The sequence below is a fragment of the Lucilia cuprina genome, chromosome 5 (assembly GCF_022045245.1).
Source record: "Lucilia cuprina isolate Lc7/37 chromosome 5, ASM2204524v1, whole genome shotgun sequence".
Taxonomy (NCBI): domain Eukaryota; kingdom Metazoa; phylum Arthropoda; class Insecta; order Diptera; family Calliphoridae; genus Lucilia; species Lucilia cuprina.
This window is the reverse complement of record NC_060953.1, coordinates 37,781,992-37,795,047: the sequence shown is the minus strand read 5'-3', so window position 1 is coordinate 37,795,047 and position 13,056 is coordinate 37,781,992. Positions and strand designations below refer to the sequence as shown.

The window sequence follows — 13,056 nt, the reverse complement described above, 5'->3', positions numbered from 1 at the left end:
ATAGATAGATAGATAGATAGATAGATAGATAGATAGATAGATAGATAGATAGATAGATAGATAGATAGATAGATAGATAGATAGATAGATAGATAGATAGATATCTAGTTAGTTAGTTAGTTAGTTAGTTAGTTAGTTAGTTAGTTAGTTAATTAGTTAGTTAGTTAGTTAGTTAGTTAGTTAGTTAGTTAGTTGGTTGGTTGGTTAGTTAGTTAGTTAGTTAGTTAGTTAGTTAGTTAGTTAGTTAGTTAGTTAGTTAGTTAGTTAGTTAGTTAGTTAGTTAGTTAGTTAGTTAGTTAGTTAGTTAGTTAGTTAGTTAGTTAGTTAGTTAGTTAGTTAGTTAGTTAGTTAGTTAGTTAGTTAGTTTGTTAGTTAGCTAGTTAGCTAGTTAGTTAGTTAGTTAGTTAGTTAGTTAGTTAGTTAGTTAACTAACTTTGTAACTAACTAGTTAGTTACAATTTTCTTTAAAACCATTTGATTTGTACGTGTGCAATGACCTATTATAGGACGATGTTGCCGATTTCAAAACATTTCGGAGAAACGTTTATATATTTACAAAGTATATTCCTGTTGAATTTTACTCCGATATCGATACTTTTTTAAAGATTGTCAATGAAATTGTGCATTTAAAATATTTATGGAATTTGACCTTATATGGGAGATACGACAAATTACAGGTCAATCCGGAAGACATTTTCTTAAGTGATTTCTTTATACACAAAATACATTCATATTTATGAATCATTGATTTTAAGTGATTTTCCGAAGTGAACCTTAAATGGAAGCTGTGACCAATTCTAGGTCGATCGGGGAAAAATTTCGATTGAATCTATTACTCTATTTTTTTACAGATAACAGTATTATCCAATACAATATTTTCTTTTTAGGGATTTTTGGAAGTGGACCTTCTATGGGAGCTATGACCAATTATGGACCGTTACAGATCTACTTTGAACTATGATATATATTCACGATATTTAACGATATTTTTCTCAAAAGTTAGAAAAAAAAACGTAATTTTTTCGTGGTAGTCTGTTGTGTTCTGAAGTTTTTATGCCATACGGATTGTTGAACTCGGAACATATGTACTTTGTAGCTCTCAGATTTATATTTCTTGGTATTGCATATGGAATGACAAACTTATATACACCACTGATGGTGGTGGAGGGTATAACAATTAGTTTTATTTTAAGTTTAATAATTAAATATTTTATTTACATTTCGAAACAAATATCTGATTTCAGCCAATGTTAAAATGTATATTAACATTAATCTGTTTATTGTGATGATTATTATTGCCGTGCATTGAGTTCTGTAAAAGAAAATTAATAAGTAATTCTTTCGAATTATAATGTAATGACAAAAAACTTTGGTTTTAAACTTACACTTCCAAATTTAATTCCACTTTTACCGCCTCTTTTTGGTGCTCCCAATGCACCAAACATTATAAGAGCGACAATCAAGATTAGCTGCAACAATTTCATTATTAAAAAGTTGTTATTTTATACAGATTGATATTCTGTTGTATTCCAAGTATGATGAATAAATGGTTCCAAAGTATCATACTTTCAATACTTTTGGTAGCTGCATACATACGTATGTATAGTATTGTGCGGTATCTAGAAATACATAATTGCGGTCAGTCCTAAAAATACATATTTTCAAAATGGTGTAAAGTACTTTTGCTTTTATATCCGACATCAAATATAAGGGGATTTCATTTATTTGTCATCGAAATATTGTCTGATGTAAGTCTGTTCATGAAGTATTGAAAATGGGTAATGTAGGAGGACAATATTGCTCCCACATCAGTCTGTTGATAAAATTTTAAAACGTGTAAACCCTGAGACCAAGGTAGACGTTTATAAATAAAAAAACAGCGCTGAATCTTACATATATTTTATTACATCTCTTTTCTTCTTCGAGATATTTTTACGTTAACCTTAAAATCTTATGGTTTTAAATATATTCATAGTTTAGGCAACCTGAACTACTATAGTGCGGAGAGGTATTATTAGGAATCTGCACCTACCTGACGATGTTCCAATAAACTCAAATTTACTTTCTGATTCGACTTATCGATATCTTTCCGACAGAAATATCATCTGTCAACATCAACGGATGATATCTCAGTAACAACATATTTTAATTGTCCGTCAGTTTCAAAGGATGATACCTCAGTGAGTAAAACAGATTTTAAAACAATTAAAAAATAGGTTCATAGAAAAAATGGAAATGGAAAAAATGATATCTGTAAAATAAAAGTGAAATTTACAAATAAATTCAGTTTATTTTTTCAATGTATTGTTATATCCCAGCATAAACTTTCATTACCTGGTAAGCTAGAAACTAATATTGGAATCATGTGGAAACTAATTACTCTTGGTGTGAATAACTAATTATTTTTGGTCGACGACGTTCAAATAATATGTGCCTACCTGAAACAAATTAATAAATGGATACCAATTTGATTATAAAAACAATGCAAATTAACTTGTTACAAATAAACTTACAAATATGTTTGTATGTAAAAAGCAAAAAAAAAAAAAAAATAAAAATTCTTCTCAGCCGGGATTTGAATAAAGACATTCACTTGTTTTCTATGTTTTTCACTCCAGCCGCTTACTTAGTGCTCTATCAATATGTTGTCATTTTGAAAAAAACAAAGCCATATCAAGTAGGTCTCGAACCACATGAACGCCCTAGACAATTGGGATATAACAAATCCAAACTATTTTGTTCTTAACCAGTAATAACATATTCAACTAAATGATATAATGTGAATAATAATGAACACTCATTACCAAGTAATATATGAAATTACTACTCGAAATAAACAAAAACTATTCCAAAAAGTATTATAAATTAACTTGTTAATGGAGCAGTGAGTATTAAAACTTCTTAATACAAAAAATAACAGTAGTGGCAGGTTAAAGCCCCAGAATGACGGGTAAGCACATTTGTAATCAGTTATTTTTTAAAACCCGTCGAACAAAAATAATTAGCTATTTGCCACAATAGTAAGTACTTCAACATTGCTTTATTATTACTAATATATGAACAAAATATTTAATACCATATTCCGAAAACTGTAGGTGATAAAGAGAAACTTGTATCAAATTCGGATTCAGCTTCTAAAACTCAAGTCAAATTTGTTTAAAAATCTTCATTTCGTTAACCAGTGTAATTGTTCATAATTTAATAAACATATACATATGTAAAAAAATGTTAATCATTTAAATTTAGCCAATTACAACGTTGACATTAACATTTGTCTGGTGATTGTCGTGATTATTACTGCCGGATACGGAATTCTGAAATAAGATAAATGTTAATGGCGGTATAAAAAATACTTCTAATTTGTATGAAAATATAATAAATTTGATTCAAATTATATTCAATGACTAAGAAATTGTTCTAACTTACACCTCCACCTTTACCTCCATCGCCAACATTTCCACCTTTACTTGCACCACTTGAACTTCCACCTTTACTTGAACCACCTGTATTTCCACCTTTACTTGAACCACCTGAACTTCCATCTTTACCAGCACCTCCACTTTTACCACCACCTCCACTTTTACCACCACCACCTCCACTTTTACCACCACTACCTCCTCCACTTTTACCGCCACCACCTCCTCCACTTTTACCGCCACCACCACCTCCTCCACTTTTACCGCCACTACCACCTCCTCCACTTTTACCACCACCACCTCCTCCACCTTTACCACCACCACCTTTTGGTGAACCCAGTACGGCAATCGTAATGCAAACGATTATCAACATTATCAGCAAAAATTTCAATTTCATTTTTTATTTTAAACAGAATATTCTGTTGTGTTTTTAAAGTTTAAATATCTACTGTGGATTGTCAAGTGTTTATAATCAAAATCACAATTACTTTGTATATAGAAAACTATATGAGTCCATAATTTTTATAACTGTACGTTGTAAAGAAGTGTATAGTTGTGGTCAGACTTAAAAATATTGACAATATGTACGGTAAAGTACATTTGTTTTGTTTAGTCAGCATGTAGTTCAATTCTTAATTAATATGTATGTATGTACATACCCAATCCTTGTATATATGTATAACTATCTCAAGATTATGTTTTGAATCCTCTGTAAGAATGGTTTAGAAATTCTTTTATATAACAATCACTACATATACGAGATAGTCCCTGAATCGACATGCCAATTAATTAGGATGAGGCATCTTCATTCTAGAATATGGAATTTAGAATCGGCAATAAATATAGTCCAATTCAAGTTGAAATATCAACCAAAAAAGAACAGCATACTGGCTTCGATACCATACGATATCAAAGGTCCCGATATGAGTATACTCTACATCATGACTAGTCCAGGAATGTCTGACAACTTTAAACAGACGAGACATTTAAACATTGTAATCGTATAGGGACTAGGACAGGGGGACACTAAAAGCAACTGTATCACAGATGAGCTCGTTAAAATAGGTCAACTAATGCCCGACTCATACTTAAATTGGTAATCTATGTTTTACGAACTTTCCAAGGCAATATTGAGAAGGTCTAAGCTCGAAGGAAGCGAATGTATCAGCTTGTGAAACACAACCGATCCTAAGTCTGCAAAATGTTAGCTGTCATCACAAGACACCGAAAATTTGGTAACCATGCAATAAGACTTAGAATACCTCACAATGGTAACTGTGAAAGCTGTCACTGTTTTACATTAGAGGACATCCGACTCTGATATCTGTTACATAGATTTTTGGAGGATAAAGTACATTTGTTTTGTTTAGTCAGCATGTAGTTCAATTCTTAATTAATATGTATGTATGTACATACCCAATCCTTGTATATATGTATAACTATCTCAAGATTATGTTTTGAATCCTCTGTAAGAATGGTTTAGAAATTCTTTTATATAACAATCACTACATATACGAGATAGTCCCTGAATCGACATGCCAATTAATTAGGATGAGGCATCTTCATTCTAGAATATGGAATTTAGAATTGGCAATAAATATAGTCCAATTCAAGTTGAAATATCAACCAAAAAAGAACAGCATACTGGCTTCGATACCATACGATATCAAAGGTCCCGATATGAGTATACTCTACATCATGACTAGTCCAGGAATGTCTGACAACTTTAAACAGACGAGACATTTAAACATTGTAATCGTATGGGGACTAGGACAGGGGGACACTAAAAGCAACTGTATCACAGATGAGCTCGTTAAAATAGGTCAACTAATGCCCGACTCATACTTAAATTGGTAATCTATGTTTTACGAACTTTCCAAGGCAATATTGAGAAATGAACTCTCTTGTATTCAAAGGAAAAAGATATGGTCTAAGCTCGAAAGAAGCGAATGTATCAGCTTGTGAAACACAACCGATCCTAAGTCTGCAAAATGTTAGCTGTCATCACAAGACACCGAAAATTTGGTAACCATGCAATAAGAATACCTCACAATGGTAACTGTGAAAGCTGTCAAGATAAGGAATCAATTAAACATATTCTATGTCACTGTTTTACATTAGAGGACATCCGACTCTGATATCTGTTACATAGATTTTTGGAGGATAACTCTGAGTTATCTAGAATTAGACTAGATATATATCTACATCACGGCTAGACCAGGAATGTCGGACAACTTTAAAACGGACGAGACAGTCAAACATTGTACTCGTATGGGACAAGGGAAACTGAAAGCAACTGTTTCTCTGATGAGCTCATGAAAACAGATTCACAAGTGCCCGACTCATACTTAAATTGGTACTCTATGTTTCACGAATTTTCCAAGACAAGATGGAGAAATAAATTGAATAAGATCAAATAATACTGTACTCGTCGAGATAGAACGAAACTATACACTCAAACAGCAGTTTGACAAAGAGTCATTTCTATTCGCTCTTTTGTCACGTATGCATTCTTTGTAATTAAAGTGTTTACTTTGTAAGCAAGAGCTTTACCATACCCAAGTTCCCATGATTATCTTTAGTAGCTTAGTGTTAGTGCAAATCCGGGGTAGAAGAGGTTCCACGTATACCTCCAATTTATTATGACTATAAACTTTTGGTGGGTATTCTCGGCTTTACCTTAGATTGATTTGCCTTGAGGCTTATTAACAAGAGAGCATTATAATCGAATACCCTAGGTACTGATAGCCCATGGGTAAATTTACAGACTTCGTCCTGTCCCGATTATTGGAGATGTCCCTTTAGGGTGAATATGGTGGTTATGGTCTAAACTCAAGCTCGCATGAAGGGAATATTCTCTTCCTTGCACGGTGAAGTCTATAATTCGTGAAAGTGGGACTAAGTATTGTATACGCGACGGATGTAGGGTTATGTGGGCCTCACCTATCCTTATAGCTAGAGTGAGTGTTTATCCAATGTATTTCTCAATTAATATATAGAATAAATAAAAAGTGTCTGGGTTGAATGTTGAAGGTATCATATAAATGTTGTACCATTGAATTTTTCTTCCCTCCCAGGTTATGTTGCTCAGTGTATTTTCTGTGATTAAGAATAAATCGTCCAATACGTATTTTAGTGTAACGATTACATTTATAGTAGATGTTACCGAATCAATAGAGGTCATCCCAACTTCGTGACTGTAAATGAGAAAAAGTTTTCACATCACGAAATTTACTCAACGGGACTGCAATGTTCAGAGTTTAGAATCATTTACATGTGGTGAGTAATCGGAGAAGCTCACCCTGTTGTTGTAAAAGTATCCTCTTGAAATAAGTCCAAAACGGTAGGTGTTCTCTTTAAATACTTTCGTATATTGACACCTTTGGACAAGATTTCTGACTGTCTCTCTGTAATCTATGACAAGCACATGTTAAAGTATCTAGTTGCAAGGGCAGTTGAAGGCTAAGTATAACCCTAAGTGTTATAATTAGCCTACTTAGCAAAGTAGCTAGTTCGGTACAGTAAATACGAGCTGCTGCTCTTATATAAAAATAAGTATTTAATATTCAAGTTAAGTTTATTATATTAATTTAAAATATCGTTTAATTTTAGTCTAAAGACATATTTATAATACATTTGGTAATTTTAAATCTAAACCTAAATCCATACTTGATTGGTGATTATTATTGTTATTATTGCCACTTATAATATTCTGAAAAATAATTAATAATTAAGAAATATGTAAGTTTATGATAAAGTCATTTAAACTTACATGCCCAGGAGCTGACATTACACCGGCAACAATGCAACCAATAATGAAAAATAATTCCAGGAATTTCATTTTTGTTTTGCAAAAAAGATCAGTTATTTTGTCCTTTTGCTTTAGAATCTATTAGAATACTATTTTATATTGGATATAAGTAATTGCGTTTTATATGTTTCAATATAAAGCTATTTTTGTTATTCGTTTAAAATAATAACCCGTCTGCAAACGAATAATGATAATATTGTGGTGGAGTTTATATGGAAATGATAATTATAGAATGTTTTATTAAAAACATGTTTGAGTGATATATCCGGCTTTGGTGAATCTAAAATACCCTCCAGCGATCGGTGCGCAAAAATTTGACATAGGTTAAGTTAGTTAGTCAGGTCGTTCTTGCAATGTCATCAGGGGGGACACACTTGGATCCAATAAATAATATGCAAACAGAATGACAAAGCCGAAAATGAAGTACTTCTAAAATACTTCTATATCTATATTACTAAAGTGTTTCTAAGTTATGCAGACGGTAAGTATTTGTCATAGAAAAATTTGTTGTTGAGAGTATGTGCAGGTCATTGCCAGGTTTTTGCTGAATATGTGCTAAATATTTTGAGATAATTACGGTTGATTATTAGAAATTTATAGCTGATTCTGCCAAGCACCTTAAAATACATCCATACTGTCTTTTCGTTCGCTTGTGTTATTATGTATTTTGAACAAAATACATACCAAACAATTCTTGATTGAACCAGACAAAACTTTTTCCAGGCAGTCTGAAAATGCATAATATTTCATATATTATTCTTGATGTTACAAACGGTATAAGTAACAATCTCATATACATATCTCCTCCATCATTATTAATGGTGATGGAGAATATTACATTAATTGACTGTTGTTATAGTCATATACTACAACAGTCAAATTTGTCATTCCGTTTGTAATTTCTATAATATAATTTTCCGACCCCATAAAGTATATATATATTATGGATCCTTAAACGTAGCGGAGTTGATTAAGCTGTGTCTGTGTGTCTGTCTGTCTGTGTATCCGTCTGTGTGTTCGGCGAGATCCGAATCTTCAATAATTCTGTTGGACATGCTTTCGGGAAGATCGCAATTTAAAATAAGCAAAATCGGTCCATAAATAACGGAGATATAACAAAAATCCGAGACAACCTCTGAAAATTTCATCAAAAATTGGGATTTTCATAATCATACTGTAAATTTTGTTATTGTACTCATGTTTTCTAAACAAGGCAGAGCGAGAGCTGCAGAGCATGAGTAGCAGAGCGAGAGCAGCACTAGTGTGTTGTTATTGGCTAGAAACATTAAATTAAGTATGTGGAGCCTGATCTAAATAAGAAGCCACAAAGAGAACTTTTTGGTACTTTTTCGTTTTTCAAAAGGTACTTTTTAAATTTTCTATAATATTGAACCTAAAAATATGAAATTAAGTATGTAGAGTCTGAATTAGATGAGAATCCATAAAAGGGAACTTTTTCGTTTTTCAACCTAGGGACATGAAATTAAGTGTGGAATGGGAATTAGAAGAGAATCTGTAAAAGGGAACTTTTTGGTGCTTTTCCGTTGTTCAAAAAGTACTTTTTGAGTTTTCTATAGTAATGAACTTTGAAACATGTTATGTACGTAGAGTCCGGATTAGACGAGAACACATCAGAGGGGAGTTTAGGTACTTTTTCGTTCTATAATAGGTACTTTTGAACCTAGAAACATGAAGTTAAGTATGTATGGTTGGAATTAGGTGAGAACCGAAAAAGGGAACTATTTGGTACTTTTTTGTTTTTAAAAATATTGAATCTAGAAACTTGAGCATGTGGAGCGCGAAGTAAGTTATGTAAAAGAAGACTTTTTGGTAGTGTTTTTTTTTTTTTTAACACACCTAGGTGAAGGGTATATTAGATTCGGCACAGCCCAATATAGCACTCTTACTTGTTTAGGTATCATATAAATATTTCTTGGTGTTACAAGCGGTAAGACAAACTTATATATCTCCTCTATTACGATAAATGGTGATGCAGAATATTAAATTAATTGACTGTTGTAGTATATGACTAAGATTTTTTTATATTTATTTAAAGCAGGCCTAAATGCGTAAGTATTATCGTATGACTAAATTTTATAGAAATCTGTTATTATTAAATCGACAGGTTTTGTATTTTGTATGGTGTCATAAAGCCAATAATTATAATAAAAGTTTAATGGTGAGTATTTAAGATATATTTTAAAAACCAAATATTTTTGTTCCATTTTTAAACCGTGAGCGTTTGAGTAATTTTCTGAATAGGACCTTATATGCGTCATAATGTCATTGGACATTACATCACTTTTTTAAAATGTCACAATGTCCATAGATGTTGTAACACTTTTAAAACAGAAATGTATTGGAAAGTTTGTTAAGAATTTAAGATGTGGACACACATATCCTTAAATGAATGCTCCTAAATTTGGTGTATGTTGTATTTTGGATTTCTTTTAAAAAATGTCCTGGATAACCGGCGTTCGGCCGTGCGCAGTGGTTTCAAACGTTAGAAAATTTCAAATACCGGCTTCGTTGAAACTCAATGGAGTTTCTGTCGCATTGCTCTTGGACATTGTGACACATTTAGAATTGTCATTATGTCCATGGAAATTATGACCCAATTAACTGTGTCATAAGGTCTATGGACATTATGACACACCATCGAAGAATTATGTTCCTAATGCTATTTACTCACGGTTGTTAGAACGTTGGCAGTAAAATGTGCAGAAAATTTCTTTTTCTGTTTTGTAATGAGTAAGTCTCAGTAATTAACTTGAAAGGTTATAAATCTCCAGCAAAAACCTTGTAACGAGTTGTAGGGTAGATGTGGGGTCATTCGCCATAGAGGTAGATCTGTCAATGCGAATAACTTAAAAACCGAATAATCGATTTTATCCTATTATCAAATTTCGTTTTCATTTATCGATTATCTATCACCCCTACAAGTTTGAAAGCCCGAAAAATCTAACTAAACCCCAAAACTGTCCCTGGGGTACATTCTCCAAATATATGTAATGCTTGTGAAGTTATGTGAAATAAACAATAAATATCTTGTTTATTGTACTTTTTGTGATAAATTAAAGTATAAAACAGTAAAACATGTTTTATTTTTATAATTTTTTATATTATTTTACTAATGACAAATCTACCCTTGGCGTATTTACCCCATGGATGGGGGGGTGTATCACCGTTTTTGTCCCCGTATGGTCCCGTATGGTCCTCTCCTTCTACCCTACCTACTCAACAACATAATTTTTATTAACAATTAACTACTTAGAAGTAGTCTAGTAATGACTTTATTTTATCCTGAAATTGCAAGTACTGCTTTTAACTCGCGATTTGTAAGCGAGTGTGGTAAGTACTTGCCTTTAATGGCAATACCGTGTTAAAATAATCAGTTGAAATGCTAATGAAGAAATTGTGATAAAGGTTCTATTAGTTTTAAGTCTTTCTTCTGTATGAATAAATAATATTTTTAAAAACTTTGGCAACACTGTAATAAAACACAAGGTTTTTGGCTTCGTTAAATAAAAGCTCTACATTAAAAGCTTTGGTAAACGTACTAGGTTGGTAAAGTTTCGATGAAATGTAATGAAATGTAATAGTAAATGTAAATAGTAAAAATTTCATGAGTCCTTGAGCAAACCGGCGTATGAGTAACGCACAAAAGGTTCTGTGGTAAAGTACTCCGTTGTTGTCAAAGTCTCACCGTTAAATTAAATATGTATTCATGTAAAGCATTTCGATTTATTCGGATTAAGATTTCATTTAAGATTAACTTTTTATTTAAATAATTTAAATAAATTCCATTTACTAGGTATTCTTATTTCTGGTAATTTTATATCAATCCTCTTCATATTAAATAATTTTAAATTCAAGTTCAAATACACATTAGCTTGGATATTACCGGTATTGCCGTTTCCATATATTGCATTCTGAAATACTTTAGGATTAAAAGTATGAATTAAAAACTAACACATTACAAACTTACAGTTCCGGAAGCACCGATTACATTGGTAACAATACAACAAATTAGGAAAAATAATTTTAACAATTTTGTTTTCATGCTAATGAATTAGTTTTTTTTTATAAAGTAATTATTATACTAATGGCAATTATATTTTAAATTGCCTTTTTTATTTTAATACATATTAATACAATGTTATTTTAATTATTTAAGTAAATAGATTTGCATTAAATATACAGTAGTGGATAAAATAGAAGCAATAAAAAATACTTCTGTAGAAACAAAATATCTGTTATAATTTGGAGATTAATATCCCGAACATTAGCTGCAAAAAATAATTGAATCACGTGATTACGTTGTGAAACGTACAAGTGAACTTTGTATAACTTTTTGTACATACTTTTGTAAACATACATTGCACAAGCACAAATAAAATAAACTTCAGTTTAACTATATGAGTATATAATCCAAATAGTTTTCTTAAATAGCTTTCATTTGAGCTAATAACTGTCAATTTTCTAATAAATAGTTTCCCAGAATACCAGTTTCCGTTTAATATTCTTTCTGTTTCTATTATTTTGTTCACAACTGTATATTTTGTTTACATATTGGATTATTATTATACTACCACCATAGCTTGTGTTTGTGCTGATGTTTCTAACGCATTAACATATTTGGCCAATTCACAATCAGTGTTGTACGGTTGTATCGTACTATGTCGTAATTTGTATACCCTACGCCACTTCAGTGGGGAGGATATATTGGGTTTGTGCTGATGTCTGTAACACACAATAATATTGGTCCTATACCTACCTTAAAGTATATCAATCGGCTTAGAATCGTTTTCTGAGTCGATTTAGCTATGTCGACATTGTAATCAAACTACAGGTCGCAATTTTGAAGATAATTCAATGAAATTCGGTATATGATATTTTATTGCCCCAGGGACGAAGTCTATTGAAAATGGTTAAGATCGGTCCTTTATTTCACCTGGCCGCCATACAACCGTACCCCCGAATAAGACTTGTAAACATTGTAATCAAACTATAGGTCGCAATTTTGGAGATATTTCAATGAAATTTAGCACATGATCTTCTATTATACTAGCCCCCATACAACTGTACCCTCAAATAGAGCCTGTAAACCTTGTAATCAAACTACAGGTTGCAATTTTTGAGATAATTCAACGAAATTTGGCACATGATATTTTATGGTACTGTAGACAAAGTGTATTGAAAATAGTTAACCTCGGTCCATTATTTCACCTAGGCCCCATACAACTGAACCCGCCATAATTATGTTTAATATACTCGTATCTCGACAAAAAGCTGCAAATCCAAGTTCTATACTAGCCTTGTACCCCGAATGAACTTTATAAATATAGGACCTCATTTGATCCTAGCCCCTGTAAAAAGCCCTCATAAAAATTTTACTTAAATATCCACAGTTTTATTTAACAATAAATGGCTTAAGTACTTATATCTGAGGCAAGGTACAATTCAACTTAAATGCTTTATTATGAAAACTAAATCACATTTTATTCGTATACAGATGTAGGGTATTATATTTTCGGCCTCGCCCGACTATAACTTCTTTCTTGTTTTTATTATTTAAAAATTTTTATAACATACAACGCTACAACGATACGACATCGATTGTGAATTGGACAATTAAAGCTAATCATTAGAATCATTTGTCTGTCTTGTCCCTGTAAAGTATAGGATGCAATTTCATTTGAGATAAGCCCATTACCTAAGAAAGACTCCCCACAACCAGATCACCCGAACAGTGCTTTGATTCTGTGTTATATAAGCTTAAAATTTTTGAAATGATTAGTTAACCCTGAATGTATCAGTACACCGTTT

At 31.8% G+C, this 13,056-nt stretch overlaps 1 protein-coding gene and 2 long non-coding RNA genes across 3 annotated transcripts; 1 reads left to right on the top strand and 2 right to left on the bottom strand.

The window, feature by feature from the left end:
• The first annotated feature begins 1,762 nt into the window (after window positions 1–1,762).
• On the top strand, window positions 1,763–2,739 carry LOC124420345. Its single transcript, XR_006941134.1, has 3 exons — window positions 1,763–1,854; window positions 1,927–2,180; window positions 2,319–2,739. It is a non-coding gene; the product is annotated as an uncharacterized LOC124420345 (long non-coding RNA).
• A 282-nt stretch (window positions 2,740–3,021) lies between these two features.
• LOC111682576 (glycine-rich cell wall structural protein-like) lies at window positions 3,022–3,927 on the bottom strand. The gene is made up of 2 exons (XM_023444546.2): window positions 3,427–3,927; window positions 3,022–3,314 (listed from the first exon to the last, which is right to left on the bottom strand). Exons 1-2 carry the CDS (start codon window positions 3,811–3,813, stop codon window positions 3,243–3,245), a joined length of 459 nt encoding a protein of 152 aa, XP_023300314.2. The 5' UTR covers window positions 3,814–3,927; the 3' UTR covers window positions 3,022–3,242.
• Window positions 3,928–6,955: 3,028 nt separating this feature from the next.
• LOC124420393 lies at window positions 6,956–7,397 on the bottom strand. Its single transcript, XR_006941171.1, has 2 exons — window positions 7,189–7,397; window positions 6,956–7,128 (listed from the first exon to the last, which is right to left on the bottom strand). It is a non-coding gene; the product is annotated as an uncharacterized LOC124420393 (long non-coding RNA).
• Window positions 7,398–13,056: the final 5,659 nt, after the last annotated feature.